General features: G+C 43.5%; 1 protein-coding gene and 1 long non-coding RNA gene across 5 annotated transcripts in view; one reads left to right on the top strand and one right to left on the bottom strand.

Moving 5' to 3' along the window:
- LOC109391259 (uncharacterized) overlaps positions 1-4,648 on the bottom strand; it is a 20,254-nt gene extending 15,606 nt beyond the window's left edge. Inside the window, exon 1 of the long non-coding RNA XR_002125770.1 lies at positions 4,514-4,648. This is a non-coding gene — a long non-coding RNA (uncharacterized LOC109391259). The remainder of the gene's footprint in view (positions 1-4,513) is intronic.
- Positions 4,649-13,354: 8,706 nt separating this feature from the next.
- MGLL (monoglyceride lipase) overlaps positions 13,355-16,580 on the top strand; it is a 161,578-nt gene continuing 158,352 nt past the window's right edge. Inside the window, exons 1-3 of one of the 4 annotated variants that reach the window (XM_019658660.1) lie at positions 13,355-13,555; positions 14,054-14,354; positions 14,867-15,011. In XM_019658660.1, coding sequence (XP_019514205.1) covers positions 14,342-14,354; positions 14,867-15,011 — 158 coding nt within the window. In that variant the 5' untranslated portion in view covers positions 13,355-13,555; positions 14,054-14,341. The remainder of the gene's footprint in view (positions 13,556-14,053; positions 14,355-14,866; positions 15,012-16,580) is intronic. The other 3 variants (XM_019658663.1, XM_019658662.1, XM_019658661.1) reach the window with 3 other exon arrangements.

Genomic DNA, 16,580 nt, shown 5'->3' with positions numbered 1-16,580 from the left:
TTCCAATCCTCCATTCTTCACCTGGCTGGCAGACAGGGCAATTGAGAGAGAGAGAGAGAGAGAGAGAGAGAGAGAGAGAGAGAGAGAGAGAGAGAACACCCAGGGGCCTGGCTGGCCTGGGCACAGTTCACTTCCCTCCATATTCCATTGGCCAAAACTCAGCCAGATGAGCCCTCTGTGCTGCAGGGGTGTCTGGGAAATGTAATCTATCAGTATTCCTATGAGGAGGAGTGCTAGCATTCTCCACCCACCAGAAATATGGCTTTAATCATGTACATCACACTTTTGTCCCATGCTGCACAGGAAGGTGAGCCAGGGGAGGTTTGAAAACTGTAAAGAATGTATTTGTTCTGAGGGGGACACTTTGCCTTAAGTTACTTTGCCAGAGAGTTGCTTCATTCCCAGCACCTGAGAGGTGAGAGAGACCAAAGAGGTGGTTTCCTAGTAGTTCTGTGGTTTCCCTTTTTTACATCTGGATCTCTGATCCATTTGTAATTTGATCTTGGGTTAGGTGGGAGGTGTAGATCTAATGCTATCTTTTTAAACAACTAACCAGTTATCCAGGACTATTTTTTTAAAAGTTCAACTTTGCCCCAGTGATTTGAGATGCCACCTTTATCAAATGACACATTCCTACATGTGCCCATATCTATTTTTGGACTATCTGTTTTTTTCCACTAATTCGTTGGTCTATTAATGTGCCACACTGTCTTAAAAGGTATGCTTTAATGTCTGGCAAGGCATTCTTGCCTCTCAGACAGTAAATGCTGTTCTTGCATTTATAAAATTAAGAGTTTTAGTATCAGTTGTCTAACTCCACAAAGAAGCTTGTTGTTATTTTTACTGGGATTTTAAAACTTTATAAATTAATTTAAGGAAAACTGACATATTTATTATACCATGTTGTCATCCTATTCAAAAACAAAGACTGCCTTTCCATTTGTTCACATCTCTTTTCTGTGTCTTTCAGAGGTGTCTTATAAGGGTTTTGTATGCTTCTTGTTAAGCTTATATTTTATTAAAAAGGATTTTTCTATCTTAATATCCTTTGACATTTATATATAAAACATTTATGTATATTTTAAAGTCTATTAATTTCTGTATGCTAACTTTATAGCCTGCTATCTTATGGATTTTTTTTAAACATCAATATTTCTCAACCTGTGAAGTTTCTAAGAGCTACCTAAGGAATTTTTTCAAATAAAGATGCTGAGATTCCCTCCCCCATCCAAGCTCACAGGAAAATGTGAGGGAAGGAGGAGAAATTTGTTGGTGCTCTGCTTCTCTGGTGAAAGTCCATTGATTAAGACCTGGAATATGCGCAGCTCAGATCCACGAGTTAGAGAGAGTAGGGCTGGGCCAAGCAATGAGCTGACCACCCTGTGCGTGATTGCATTTCCCCATGAGACCCAGGGAAAAACCACGTTTCAACATGGGAAGCAGGGCATGCATGTGTGAACTGCAGAGAGACAGGAATGAAAAGTTTCAGCTGCCTTGGCCAACAGGCCTGCAGGCTGAGCAGAGCCAAGCACTAGAACTGAGAGGCTGGGCTCCTAAGTGCTGGGGAGAAGTGAGAACATACGGGTGAACTCCAAAGGGGACTGGGACAGTGACTATAGACACCTGTAGTTACTTATTTCTGTATTTACATGTTTATTTTTGGACTTCAGGTGCAGAGGGCTGAGCCTCCTCATTTCACATCACTTTATCATGGTTGGTTCTTGTTTTATTTTATTTACATTTTTCTTTATTATTTACTGATTATTTTATTGTCTGGTATTTATTTGTTACTTTCTATTATTTTTCATTTATCACTTTCTGTATCTCTGCATCCCTGTCCCACTTCTTCTAAGTAAATACTAACCGTCTATTTTGTTCATAGTTCATGTTTTAAAATTACGTTTTGTTTGGTGTGGCTATGCTTTTAAATACATACAAATGGAAATACATTATAGATTTCATCTGTTTTGACTGTTCACTAAGCACTCTGCAAAATCCATCCTATTACTTGGGTGCATGTTATCATTGATTTGAATTCTCCATAACTTTCCATGGAGTATACCCTGCTCCAGTGATAGCCGCTCAGGATGTGGGGACATCCCTCCACAAAGGATTGTGTCGCCCCTCTGGAACTGTGTGAGAATGGAATTGTGAGAAGGTGGCCATGGGGGTGTATGAAATTAAAGGACAGTGACTGTTCATTCCCACCAGTGAGGTGGGAGCTTTCCTACAGCCCCAACCCTGCCACCACGGTCCCAGACTCAGCTGTCACTTGTGGCCTGGCTGATACCGTCAGTACAAAAAAATGTGCTGATGTTATTTAATTGTGCATTGCTCTGATTACTAGTGATTTTGAGTATTTCTTCAATGTGCTTATTTGAGTTTTTAGGTTCTGTTTCTATAAATCCCCTGATCATATGCTTTGCCCATTTTTTTCTATTAGTACAGTCATCTTTTTCCTGTTGATTTACAAGAGTCCCTTGTACCTTTTATAAATTAATCCCTAATTTCTCTTTCGCAAATATCTTTACCCTTTCTTTGTCTTCCCTTATTTGTCCTTGGTGTCCTTTGTTGAAAGGAAATCCTTAATTTTGGTGTAATCAAATCCTTTTTTTTTCTTTCCTTATGGTTTCTGTTTTTAAAATTTAAATTAAGATGTTTTCCCCTTTACCTCAGTAACAGATATTCTCCTGCATTTTCTTCTATTAACTTTTTAAGTTTCACTTTCACTTTTGGGTCTATAATCCACATGGTGTTGGGTAGAGATTCAGCTTTGCTTTTCTAGTACCATTTACTAAACCTTCTGCAACTTCTGGTTCTTACTCTTTTGTGGAGAGAAATTGGTGATCTAACTATATTTATATCTGAATTGAAAGTATTACAATTAATTGTACACGTGTCCTTAAATTTAAGTCACTCCTAATGTTTTTTTGGTTCTTCTTAATTAATTCCTGTTTTAACAGCTTCAAGCTCTTTTAGGTGTTATGAGGTAACACCTGGATCTTGGTAGAATAGGGTTGCCAGATTCAGCAAATAAAAATACAAGATGTCCAGTTAAATTTGAATTTCAGATAAACAATGAATTAATTTTTAGTATAAGCACATCCCATGCAATACTTGGAACATAATTATACTAAAAAGTTTCTCATTGCTTATCTGAAATGTAAATGCAGCGGCATCTTGCATCTTATTGTGAAACTCTGTGGTACATCCAGCCCACAGGAACTTGTCCTGAGTCTTCTTGCCCTCCCCCACCCATTGCTATGGTCCCCTCCAGTAACAAGGTCATTGGTTAGACACTATTCCTGGATGACGTGGCTTGGTTCCTTACCTGAATCCTTCTAAGTAACATATCCTTAAATGAATAGCTCAGTACTTCACCTAAGGGTTTAAATAGACTATTGCTTCTCAAATGTCAGTATGCTTATGAATCACCTGGGAATCTTCTTAAAATGCACACTTCAGTGATTCTGCATTTATAACAAGCTCTTAAGAGAGGTGATGCTGCTGGTCTGTGGACCAACTTTGGTAATAAGGAACTAAGGGGTCCTATGCATGTCCCTAGAGGACCTGGGTATTAAACCATCAGGCTTTTGACAGCCAGCGCAAAGCCCAACTTGGCCTATCCATGCTCCTTTCCTCTATGCTAAAGCCTGAAAGGGACAGCTGCTTTAAAGGAAAGATAAGCTGCAAATCACATTCTTGAAACTCTCCTGGAGTCTGCATGTATCCTTCTGCAATTGTTGAAGATTGATGCTGCCATCACATGATTTCTTGTATAAACAATTATTTGATCTTTTGTGGCCTCCCCCAACTCCCTACTTTCCTAGCTGTGATTATCTGCTTTCTTGTCCCTCTTTCTTCCTGAACTATAAGTCATGTGAGGAGAGGGGTGGTGGTGTTTAGCGCCAGAGTCCAGCATTCAGCACAATGTCTGGCATATGGCAGCTGCTTAATAAATGCAGGTTGCATGCATGAAAGAAAGAACAAATAAATGGTGACTTCTAATTGTCAAAACTGTCCTTAAAACAGTTTTTGTTGCACTTTTAAGAGCTCTGTGTATAGCATTGTTTTGCTGTAGCTGTTGGTGGGTTTTACCGAGAGAGGATGAGTCCCTGAAAGTTTTCCTCTCTCAGATTCCCATTTTTCTGTTTCCAAGTCATCAGCTACAGCATAGCACCTCCCTCCCCCCGCCCCCCCCCCCACACACACACTCGAAGGGACTTAAAATATGCCAGCTTCTGGGTTTGACATAATTTCTATTTCTCAGTTTTCCCACTGCTGAGCCTTCTCCAGGTTAGTCTAAAGAGATTGCTTAGCATTACTCTACTCACAGCTCTTTCTTTCTCTTCTCCCCAGAACTCTCTACAGCATGCCCCTCAATCCCCACTCCACATGTATTCGGCCTGCTAAGAATTTTCCCAATAGCTCTGAAAGGTTAAGGCAATAGGGTAAGTTGTATCTGTCAAGGCTTTTTGGTTGCAAATAATGGAAATCAAATTGGTTGACTTACGCCAAAGGAGACTTCATTGGAGGTCTACAGCACAGTAGGGTCCAGGACATGTGCCAGACCTCCCACAGCCCAAACACGCAGCCACCTTGCCAGCAAGCAGAATTAGTAAGTGACTCCTGTGCCTTCCATCCCATGTGCTCTGCTCAAGAGTCAGCCAGGGAGAATCCAGTGGCCTTCTTTGGGCCCTGGGCCAACCCCTTAGCTGAGGGGAGCACTTTGATTGACAGTTGCTGTAAGAATTCACACAGTGGTGGAGATTTCCTTAAAGGAAATACAGCTGTTGTTAGAAAAAAGTGTTACCTGATGGTCAAAAAACAAACAAAGCAGAGAAAACATATGTCCACAGAGACTTCTTATGGATTTGAAGAAAATCAGGGGGGAAATCTGATACAGGCCCGTGGCAGAGTGTGGGTGAGAAATCTCAAGCATCCTACTTGCTGGTTTCCAATTGCTTTTCTTATCTGAAACACTTAGAATCCACTGGGAATGAAAGGAAATGATGGAAATAGTACCAGAGATGCAAAAGGAAAGACCTAAACTCTTGTTTTAATTCAGATTTCATCATCCATTTACTATGCAAGTCACCTCACCTCTCTGGTCTCAGTTTCTTCATCTAAAAAATGATGGCTTTAGACTAGATGATGTCTAGACCACCTTCCAGCTGTGACATTCTCCTCAAGGCTTGACAATTTTGCTTGATGTACAGAGAAATGTACATTTAACATTGTAGAAGGTAATATGATCTTGTAAGACACAGGTTCTCAGGTGTATGGTATTGACAAAGGCAGTTTGGAAGGGAGAGTTGATGCTGTTTTACAAGTAATCATAATAATATAGTCCACACATAAAGCATTTCCTATATGCCAATCATTGTTTTAAGCAATTTACTGTGTTCATTCATTTAATCATTACAATTCTATGACACAGATACTATTATTACCTCCATTTTTCTGAAGGGGAAACTGAGGCACAAAGAGCCTAAGTAACTTGCTCAAGGTCACAGAGCTTAAAAGACCAAGAGCTGATTCAGACCCCTGGGTCTGTGCCCTTAACAAGCACACCACATGGCTTCTCTGACCAAAACCAGCAAAATAAAATCAGGTTAGAAAAAAAAATGCTATTATTTAGAAAAGCTGTGTATTGTGCTTCCTCCTCACTCCCAACCTTGCCTAGAAATCTTGTCAGATTTCACCCTCATTTCCTTTGAATCCATAAGAGGCCTCTGTGAACATTTGTTATCTGGAAATATCTGTACAGATGTAGCAGTTTTTGCACTTGACCCTCATTGGACTTGCCCTGCCTAAACATAACCACTGCCTCATTTGCCTTCAAAGGCCAAAACTCCAGTTTTAGGTCAGTGCATCTATTTCAAGAGAAGTCAGAAGGATGTTTCTCAAGAATAAAATAGAAAGATATGCATGTGTGATCTACCACTATTACTTGCTAGCAGGGTCCATTTTATTTGCACTTACCCCAGTGGACTATTTTCCAGCATGCATAACTTTTAACAGCTCCATTAACCAGATTATTCAGTGGAAGAATTTTTTCTTTACCAGCTGAGTGCAAATCTCATTATAGTGATTGGTCCTAGTTACTAATTGACGACATTCTGGATTTGTCAAATATATTTAAAGAAGGCAGTATGTGGGTGGGAACCTGTGTTTCATCTTTGTAGATTTGATTGTACTTAATGGCCTTTCCCAATAGGCCAGATCCTGGTGTTTGACAATATAGCAAAAATAGCCATCCACAGAGCGACTGTTTATGAGAGCAGGGAAGACCCTTAAAAACCATCTGGACCAGTAGTTTTCCTGACCCACAGGAAGCTGAATAGAAGTATCAGCTGGAATAGAAGGAGCTTGACCCAGGGTGCTGCCACAGGGTAGAGGTGGGGGGCGTGCCCACGTCCATCTCTCCCACCAGGTCCCCCCTACATGTCTCCCAACCGCAGTTATGGCCACACCACTGACATTATGACTTTGCCAGATCGATGTACCACATACCCTGTTATTTATTTAATCTCTTTCTTTAAATCAATCCATGTTTTAAACTTCAATTCACTTATTTAAAAAGGTTTTTTAAAAATAGAAAATGAACATTTGCCACAAATTTAAGGTAACCCTACAAATAAATAAGAACAAAGCCGAGTGGTTAATGTCTAGCAATGCATGGTCATCTTTATTAAACAGGGAGATGAGCAAGTATTGGAGAGTGTTACAGACACATAAACCCTAATGAAGGCCTTGCCTTTTACTCATCAGCAAAATAAAAGAGAACTGAAGGGGACTTCCTCACAGTGAAGCTGAGTGTGACTTAATTCCCTGGATGTTGGACCCTTGCATCTATCTTTCTCAGAAACTTCAGTCCACACACCAGTCTGCAGGAAGGGAAAGAACACAGGAGGTGGACAGATGGGGAGCAAAGGCGGGTTCTGCCACATCCGCATGACTGGCCTTGGACAAGTAAGGGGACGGATGTAGTTTCCTCCGCTGTAAAAGTCCATATTAGAGCCCACCCATAGGGTATGCTGACAATGGTGGCCGCACTGGCATCAGCACCTATTAATTACTTTCCTGTTTTGATTCCAACTAATGTAACTTCTGCCTGAATCATACTAAAAGAATGTAAAATTCACTGTTTTGTCTTTCCTGCATGACTCTTAATTGTCAAGGAAAGGCAGGAAGTTGACTTTGACTGCCACACCCACCCTTCTGATACAGTTGCTTCCAAAGACTTTTACAACTGTGTCCTCATGGAAGAGTCAGGTGGAGCTGAGTCAACTCTCAGGAGCTTTTCTGCACCCACACACATTTTAGAAATTATACTCGCATTTAATACCCAGCAGTCCTTTCTCAACCATGGGCATTAGTGGCCCAATATCTCCTATGCAGGAAGAATTTACAAAGAAGTGACATGAGATTCTACGGGAAAAATAAAGAAAGGGGGCTCTAGCAGAGATGATTTGGGGAAAAATTAGAAACACATTTCAAAAAGACAGAACAACAGAATCAATATATCCTGTCATAGTAACATTAAGAATATTTATGACCTTTTTAGTCACAGCATTGGGTACATGTTATTAATTTGTTTGTTCTGTTTGTCATTTGTAAATTTTTTTTGTAGATAGTAGATAGTACAAAGTGTTTCCATTTTCCTTTCTATTTCCATCCAAATTTTCAGTGATTTAAAAAAATTTTTAGATTTTGAACTGTTGAATTCCTTCTCCCAGGTCTCACAGTGATTATGGAGAAAGTATAACTTGAAGGTGCAAGATAGCAAATGTTATGGTGACCTGCTGCATCAGTTAGCTATTGCTGCATAGCAAGCCACCCCAAAACTGAGTGGCTTAATACAACCATTTATTTAGCTCACCATGCTGGGCTCAACTGGGTGGTTCTTTCAGTCTCTACTGGACGCCCTCAAGCATCTTTGGGCATCTCTGTAGGTCAGCAGGGCACATGGAGATTGGCTGCTTGTCTGCTGGGGAACCTCAGCTTTCTCCAAATGTCTCATCCTCCTCGTGCCTCGGCCATTGCTCCATCAAGCTGGCCAGCCTGGTTCACATTGCAGAGGAAAGTTAGAGAGAGAGGAAGCCCATTGGGCCACTGATGCCTAGGCTTTGATTGGGCATAGTGTCATTTCCTCCACATTCTATTGGCCAGAGCAAGTCACAGGGCCAGACCAGATTCAAGACAGGGGAATTAGACTCCATCTGTCAATGGAAAGAGCTGCAAAAGCACAATGAAAATGGCAATGGGGACAGAGAGGCCATTCACTGGGGCCACTGATGCAACAAACCTTACACCCTGCTGAGATGTTTCTCAAGCTCTGTCCATAATACCCTTACTCAACAGTCTAGTCCTGCCTCTTCAAGCAGCCTAGCAACATGAAACCACTAGGAATTCAGCTACTATCATTCCCATCTGATGCCCTTGTATCTTACTTCCTCCTGTCCTCTTCACAGATGTTCCCAGCATGCTCCACACTCCTCAAAGCTCAGAGCATCTCTGGAAGGCCACACAAGAACCCACAGGGATGGTTGCCTCTGTGGACAGGAACCAGGGCACAGCATGGGAAGAAGGATCACAAATCACTTTTAACTTTTTGGTTCTTATTGGAATTTTTAATACATGCCCTTAACTTAAAAATGGTAAAATTTTACTGCAACCTACCTATGAGGTGCTAGGCATTGTGCTAAGTAATTACCTGCACTATTATATTCAGTCCCATGAACTAGACCGCAATCTGGATTATCCTCACTTTGTAGAAGCATAAAAAGGATATATCAACTGGCCCAAATCATGGAGTTATAGTCAGCAGAGCCAGGATTTGAATACAGGATGTCTGGCTCCAAAATCCATAGACTTCACCACCATGCTTTACTGCCTCCTCTTCATACAAAATGTCTTGAAGAGGTTGTCTACACTTGCTGTCTCCACTTATTTTCCACTCACTTTATAACTCAGAGCAGGTTGTCTTCTGTTCTGAGTAATCCATGAACTGGGTTCTTCTTAAGGTCATAAATAACCTCCTTGTTATTAAATCTAATGGACACGTCTAAGTCCTCTTGTTTGACCTCTGGACAGCCTTAGATTCTGTTGGTCCTTTCTTCTTACAACCTGCTATGCCTTTGGATTCTATGAAGTCACACCTTCCTGGTCTCCTCCTCTGTCTCCATCACCTTTGCAAATTCCCCTTCTCCTGGTCTTCCTCCTTCCCTTTGTCCTCATAAGGATCTCTCCTAGGCCCACTTGTCCCTCCAGTTCACATGTCCTGGGCAATTTAATCCACTCCCATGATATCAATCACCAATTACCTCCCAACTTTCATCTCCACCCTTAGTCTCACATTGCACCTGCTACTGCCCATTAGACCTCTACTTGGCTGTCTCAGAGAATTAAAAAAGTCTAGAATTACATGTCACACCCTGTCCATCAAAATCTACTCTCCCTCCTTCCTGTTCCAACTCAGTAAAACAAATCAGAAAACCAAGGGTTAGCTTTTTTGGAGGCAGGCCCAGTAGAGGGGTTGGCAGGTGGGCAGATTCAGGTACCACCTGAAGGGGGCAGCCTTCACCCAGCGACAGTGCAGACCGCTGCCAGGCAAAAAAGTGGCCTCTTGTTGCCAGGCCTTTGGCCTTTCAGAGGAAATCCAGAAATCAGCAATGTTATGAGAAATGTCCTGATTTTTTTAATGCTGGCCACAAATTCAAATATTTTGAAAGCACTGCGTAGGCTAAGCTAAACCTCCTACTGGTGAGATGCAGTGCACAGCTCTGCCAAGCCACACCTCTACCTACCCACTCTTCTGGGGTGAGGGCACCCTCTCCCACGGAGGTAGCACTGTTTCTGGGCCAACTCCCATGTTTCCAGCCTGACCCCTCTCTTTGGTTCCAAACCCACAGATCCATCCTCCTTTACAGGCACCTCATACTCAACATGGTCAGGACCATGGCACCGAGTGACCATATCTCTTTGCAATTCAAGAACAGCTAGGAATCTGGATTTGCATGCAAAATCACCAATTTAAAAAATTACATTAAAATTTTTCAGACAAAAAGTACTTTTTCTTGGGTCAGATTTGATACCATAGCCATGAGCTGCTTGCTGCCCTTGACTTACTGCAAACTGACTGCCCCACAGGCATGGTCTCAACTGATCTTGGCCAAGGTCCAGAGGGGTGTTCGTATTCCCCTGTGTCAGGTGAGGAGGCAGGTCAGCCAGGTAAATTATATCGCTGGGAAGTTACACTGCTGGTCAGGGGAGCATATTTCTGAGTCTTAGGTGTTTTTGTTCAACTTTCCCCCCCTTAAGTTTAATTGTACAAAATTTTACTTCTCTTTTGTTCACTTTATTTTATTTTTTAATTAAATTTATTGGGGTGAAACTGGTTAATAAAATTATATAAGTTTTAAGTGTATAATTCTATAGTACACCATCTGAATATTGCATTGTGTGTCCACCACCCAGAGTCAAAACTCCTTCTGTCGCCATATATTTGACCCCCTTTACCCTCTTCTACCTCCCCCCTCCCTAATTACCCTCTGGTAACCACTAAACTGTTGCCTGTGTCTATGAATTTTTGCTCATTTGTTTGTCTTGTTTGTTTGTTGCTTTTAGTTTTATATCCCACATATGAGTGAGTCATATGGTTCTCAATTTTTTCTGTCTGACTTATTTCGCTTAGCATGATAATCTCAAGATCCATCCATGTCACAAGTGGCAGTATTTCATCCTTTCTTATGGCGACGTGTTGTTTACTTTAAATACCATCTCCATTCCAAAGCTCTCCTTCTCTCTAATCGGAGTGATTTATAATTGGAATATACAACAACTATTAATACAATTGCTGTGATTGCAGAAAGCTGTAGAAGTTAATGTACACATACTAAAATTGCTAATGATAAAAACACATGCTTATCTTACTGTCTCCTAGTCCACTCCTCCCTTCCTCCTCACAGGTATTTCAGCATCCATTCCCCTCAAACCTCAGAGCATCTTTGGAAGGCTATACAAAAACACTTGTGAGAGCTGAAAGATGTCACTTTTACTTGAATTGCCATCTTGTTTTTTCATCCTAGGCCGTAGGGCAGATACTGCTCACCAGCACTTTCATTGCCGATCATTGTTCCCAGAGTAATTCTGTCTAGAGGAACTGGGCCTGAGGTTGCTGTGGGTACATGGGCAGGCAGGGACCACTGAAATAAATAGGAAGACACAGAACGCCTGCATCTGCAAAGGCAGGGGGGATGTGCTTCTCCCTATTCCTCTCAGAAATACAACTAAAAGCCCTGGGCATCATATATAAAAGAAACATAAGGAGACTGAAAGGTAGAAAGAAAAGCAGACCAGCTAGGGACCTCGGACCCAAGGGACAATGTGGTGGTGAGTTCCCTGGGTTTTGTTTTGCCTAGTATATTCCAGACTTGGAGCTGAAGAAACCAGCAATCCAGAAATGCTATGGTCACAGACCAGACAATACCCAACAAAAGCCTGCTCTTTCCAGCCAAAGGACAAGCTAAACAAGACAGAAACCTTTCATACAGTAACCTTTCTACACCAGTCAAACATCACAGAAAAAAACAAACAAAAAAAATCATGGCCCACACTCACACCCACATAGGTTTAATGGGATACCTGGGCTTCTACCTCCACCTGGAAGGAATGAGGCAGCACCTCCCCTTGTGCCACACCCCAACTCCTGGCCTGGAGCAGAGGAGGCCAGCTAAAACAGAACGTTTAAATAAAATCTAGAGTCTCACAACATAACACAAAAATGTCCAGGTTTCAATAGAAAATCACATATCTTACCAAGAACCAGAGAGATCTAAAATTGAATTTAAAAAAACCCCCAAAACAATGACTAGATGCCAACAGAAAGAACAGAGATTTTAAAGCAGCCATGATAAAAATGCTTCAATGAGCAATTATGAACATGCCTGAAACTAATGAAAAAATAGGAAGCCTCAGGAGAGGAATGGAAGAGCTAAAGACGAGCCAAATGGAAATTTTAGAACTGAAAAATATAATAACTGAAATAAAAGTGCAGTGGGTGATGGGGACAGAAGAAAGAATGGTGGAGACAGAGGAAAAAATCAGTAAGCTGGAAGATAGGACACTAGAAATTACCTAATCTAGACAATAGAGAGAAAATAGACTGGAAAAACAAAACGAACAGAGCCTCTGGGAACTACGGAACTATAATGAAAGATCTAACATTCATATCATTAGAATCCAAAGGGAGGGAGAGGAGAAAAGATGGTGGGGCTGAAAAATTACTTGAAGAAATAATGGACGAAAATGTCCTAAGCTGCTTCTCAAAGGTTATTGTTTTATTTCTTAAGTTAGATCACAGGCTCTAAGCATTCTGGGCCTCCCCACACAGTGTGACATTGGGACAGCAGTTTCTGGAAGACAGCAGTTCTTCACAACACTACTGTGGTGTAACGTTTTTTTGTGAAAGAAAGGACACAAAGGCCTGCTGAGGTCAATGTGAGCAGGGCACCTGTGTCACACTTCTTGGGGACATAGGTAGTGTCACTCCTGGGTTGCAGAGGAGGAGACTAATGCTCACAGGGCAAATGTGAACCCAGGTTGCCTGGACCCTAAGTCCAGTGTTCCTCCTGTATCTCCTCAAGTTACATTGCCATTTGTCCTGGATAGCTTCCTGGATAACTTCCCCTGGTCTGTGTAGATGCACCAGAGATTTTGTTTGGGAGCATCTGGGCTCCTGGGACATCGGGAGGGTTGCTGAGGATGGTGGAGGATGGACAAGGCCTGCCCCAGTCTGCCTCTGCCCTATTTCCTGGGGATTTGTGTACCCCACCCCCACCAGCTTTGTATGTGCGTGTCTGTGTGTAGGTGTCTATGTGTGTGTGTGTGTGTGTGTGTGTGTGTGTGTGTGTGTGACATGAGGGTGTCTGCCCAAATGTATGTGACATGTGTGTATGCCTGGATATGTCTATGTGTGTCTGCATGTCCCAGTATACATGTAGTGTGTGTGTGTGTGTGTGTGTGTCCCTGTATGTTGTCTGTGTCTGTACATGTGGTCTCTGTGTGTTATCTGTATGCACGTAGTCTGTGTATGTAGTGTGCATGTGTCCCTGTGTGTGCTGTTCTGTGTGAGCGCATGGTGTGTGTGCTCACGTGAGTTTGGCGTGTCCTCCTGCGCTGAGACTCCTGAGAGCCCTGCTCCGTTCAGGGCCCTGTGACAGTTCCCCAGCGGCCACGCTGGGGCGCGGCTGCCAGCTAGGCGGGCGGGAGGAGTGCGTGGCTGGATTTTCGGTCTGCGCCCCCACTCCTCCCCGCGGGCCAGGCACACGTGGACCCCGGGCACCGCCTCCCCGCGCCGCCAGCCAGTGTCGCTCATCCCCACCCACCGCGGGCTACCCGCCCCGCGAGCCAGCCCCAGGATAAAGTGGCGGTGCAGACGCCGCGCCCTGTCGCCACGGAGTCGGCGGCGCGCAGCTCGGCCCGGCCCTGGCCCGCCGCAGACCAGGACCCGTGGCGCGCCGGGAACACGACAGCGGCGCTCGTGGCCCGGGTAACTGCCTCCCAGCCCCCGCCCCAGCCTGCAAGTGCCGTCACGACAGGGATGGGGAGCCGCCTGGGGTCCTTAGCCCGCTCCGCGTGGGCTCCCTCACCACCTTGTGCGCGCGCGTGTGTGCACGAGTGTGTGAGCGCGTGTCTGTCCGTGCGCGCGCGCTCTCCCTGCTCCCTCGCACCAGCCCCCAAACCAACTTGTCCGCATCGACCCCATCTTCCCAGTCCCCGCCAACCCCGTGCTGAGACCCTTTCGAAGTCGCCTGGGTTTTCCGGTGGCATTTCCAGTGACAGCTGCAGGGCTCCATTCCCTGCGCGGTTGGAGGCAGGCAGGAAGCAAAGTTTGTCAGGCGCCGCGGGGGTGACTTGAGCTCGGGGACCTGCATTTGTGCGTGTGCGAGCTGCCTCGGTGTGTGCGAAGCGTTTCCCAGTTTCCCGGGCTGTGGGTGCTGGGCTCCCGGCCCCTCCCTTCTCCTAGCCTCTCTAACGATTTGTTTAGGAAAAGTGATGACACGAACTAGTCGTGGAGGATCGCAGGCGCCTGTTCCCCCCCACCCTGGGGAAGGAGGGGAGCACCGGAGAGCTTGTCAGTGAGAACTGGAAGCAGACTCCCGAGCTCCGCACCCCTAAAGCCCGAAAGACAGGATCTGGGAGCAGGGCGCGGAATAGGGGACAGAGGCTCAGGCTGCTTGATGCCGTGCTGTGACCGTGGCGATGAGGGAACAGCCCTTATTGCCTGGCTCTGATTCTCAAGGCTGTCGTGGTTGTGGAATGCAAAAGCCAGGACATGATGGAAACAGGTTCGTCCCCCGACATCTTTGGAATTTCAGGCAGGAGGAATTAATGGGAGCATCATCACCTCATTATTGTGCCCCCTTGAAACTTCCTAGGGGACTTGAAGATGGCCGGGTTTTCCTGCAGCTGGGTCTTCATACCCACAGAGCTGATATAATTTCCACTTGATTACAGCTAAAATAGCCTTTAAGATGAAGTTTCCTGAAATGATTTAAAATAAACACAGATGGGAAGGGGGAAACGCTGTAATAAGGCACTTAAAAAATAAAGTGAGCATTTTAAGAACAAATGGGATTTTTCAGTGTTGGAGAGAATGCAAGAAATATATATATATATATATATATATATATACATACATATATATGTATATATATATGTATATATATATATTCTTTGAAATGGATTTTTTTTAAACTGCTTTAAAAAAAACACATTACTGACTCTGAAGATTTCCTCCTTATTTCTCTGTGTTTTTGTTACGTTTATAACTTTGGAATATGTCCTTGTTTCTTCCAAGGACTTGGAGATCCTTTCAAAATGCCGGAAGAAAGTTCTCCCAGGCGAACGCCGCAGAACGTTCCATACCAGGACCTCCCTCACTTGGTCAATGCCGACGGACAGTACCTCTTCTGTAGGTACTGGAAACCTGAGGGCACTCCCAAGTAAGTCTTCCCCAGATGTGCGGCACCTTCATACTGGCCAGTAGCATCTCCTGCAGGGCCACCATCTCCATGACCTACTTCACATGCTACTTTAACATTAGCCATAGCCATGCTAACAAAGCTGGGATAATTTTTTTTTTTAATTAAGAAGCAGGAGTTCTATTTTTGTTATAACAATTAGGATAGGGATTCTACTGAATGGCAGTTATCAAAAAGTTCCACATGACTTTATTTTTTGTACTGGAGCTGATTTCCTGATGGACAGGCATTTCTTTAAAATTGAACTCAACAATTACAGAACACCACCTAATCAGATAAGAAAATCAAAATTATATTTATATATAGTAACCTTTGTTCTCTTTTCCTGTGCGATTATGCGCTTCAGAAGGTATCATACGTTCACTAGGAAGCAAGGGGTCTGGGTATTTCCTTCTGATTTCTTGCCAGCTCAATTACTTTGTACGTTTTCCATCAGGACTGTCTTGCGATTAGAGACAGACACTGGGACTCCACACAATAAGACAGCTGGTCTCCTGCTGCTCCTCTCCTCTTATGAAATAAGGAAACCCCTGATTGTTTTTGTTATGCAGGGAAAGAAATAATTTGTGATAACCAACTGGCCTAGTGATGAGTGAACAGTTTCTGTTCCATGGACATTTTACCTGCTTCTTCCTAGGCCTGTGTCTCCCAGAGGACATGGTGTGTTGTGATTTTGTCTCCCTTTCTGTCTTAGTAATCACCCAACCCTAGCATAGCTATAAAATGTCTCCTATGTCTTCAACAAGGTGTGTAACCCAGGTAGCTGCACATTAAAAAACCACACATATGGACTTTTAAAAATCTGGCTTAAACTCATGGCTTCAAGGAAGCTATGCAAACTGGTATTGTAATAGGCTATTCATAGTTCCCAGCAATTCTGGCAATATCTTTCTTAAAGATTTCTTCTACAGGAGAGTGTGTATGTATATATGTGCATATGTGTCAGATGGAGGGAGAGAGGGTTGTCAAGCATTATCTTTATGCTCCCTTCTGATTTATTCTTCACTCTGACTTAACTGGCTGTAGAAGTGCATATTCTTGGTTTAATTTCTATCAACTTAGTGGTATATCGTGAGTTATTTTTCAATATACAAAAAGAGAACAAAGAATTCAAAGTAGAAGTTCTTAATGTCCCAGTCTCAGACGTAGGGGGCTTTCTCAGTTGAATTGGGTGGCTGTCCTAGTTTGAGGTCAGTGGAAAGAAAGAGGGCCTACAGTCCTTAAAATAGGGCAGGGCGATGGGTGAGTGAGTTGGGAACAGCCATGAGCGGTTTTCACAGTCTCCAGGCTGGTGCTACATTGTGGGGAGCTCTCTGCTGCTTCACTTTTGTTCCTGTTAGAGATGGCAACCCAACCCAATAGTTTAAACAGAGCTGTCTCTTGAAAGTCAATGTTTGTGTGCAATGTTGAGAGGAATAGCAATGGGGTGGATGGTTGAGGCATTTGGGTGCTGGGCTTTGGAAGAGAAATGTGGCTGGGGAGGTCAGGTATCAGACAAGGTAACAGGCAGCATCTCTAACCAAGGGTCCT

This window comes from Hipposideros armiger, unplaced genomic scaffold, assembly GCF_001890085.2.
Source record: "Hipposideros armiger isolate ML-2016 unplaced genomic scaffold, ASM189008v1 scaffold_286, whole genome shotgun sequence".
NCBI classification, from domain to species: domain Eukaryota; kingdom Metazoa; phylum Chordata; class Mammalia; order Chiroptera; family Hipposideridae; genus Hipposideros; species Hipposideros armiger.
Note: the sequence above shows the minus strand (reverse complement) of the source record. Positions and strands in the feature narration are given on the sequence as shown.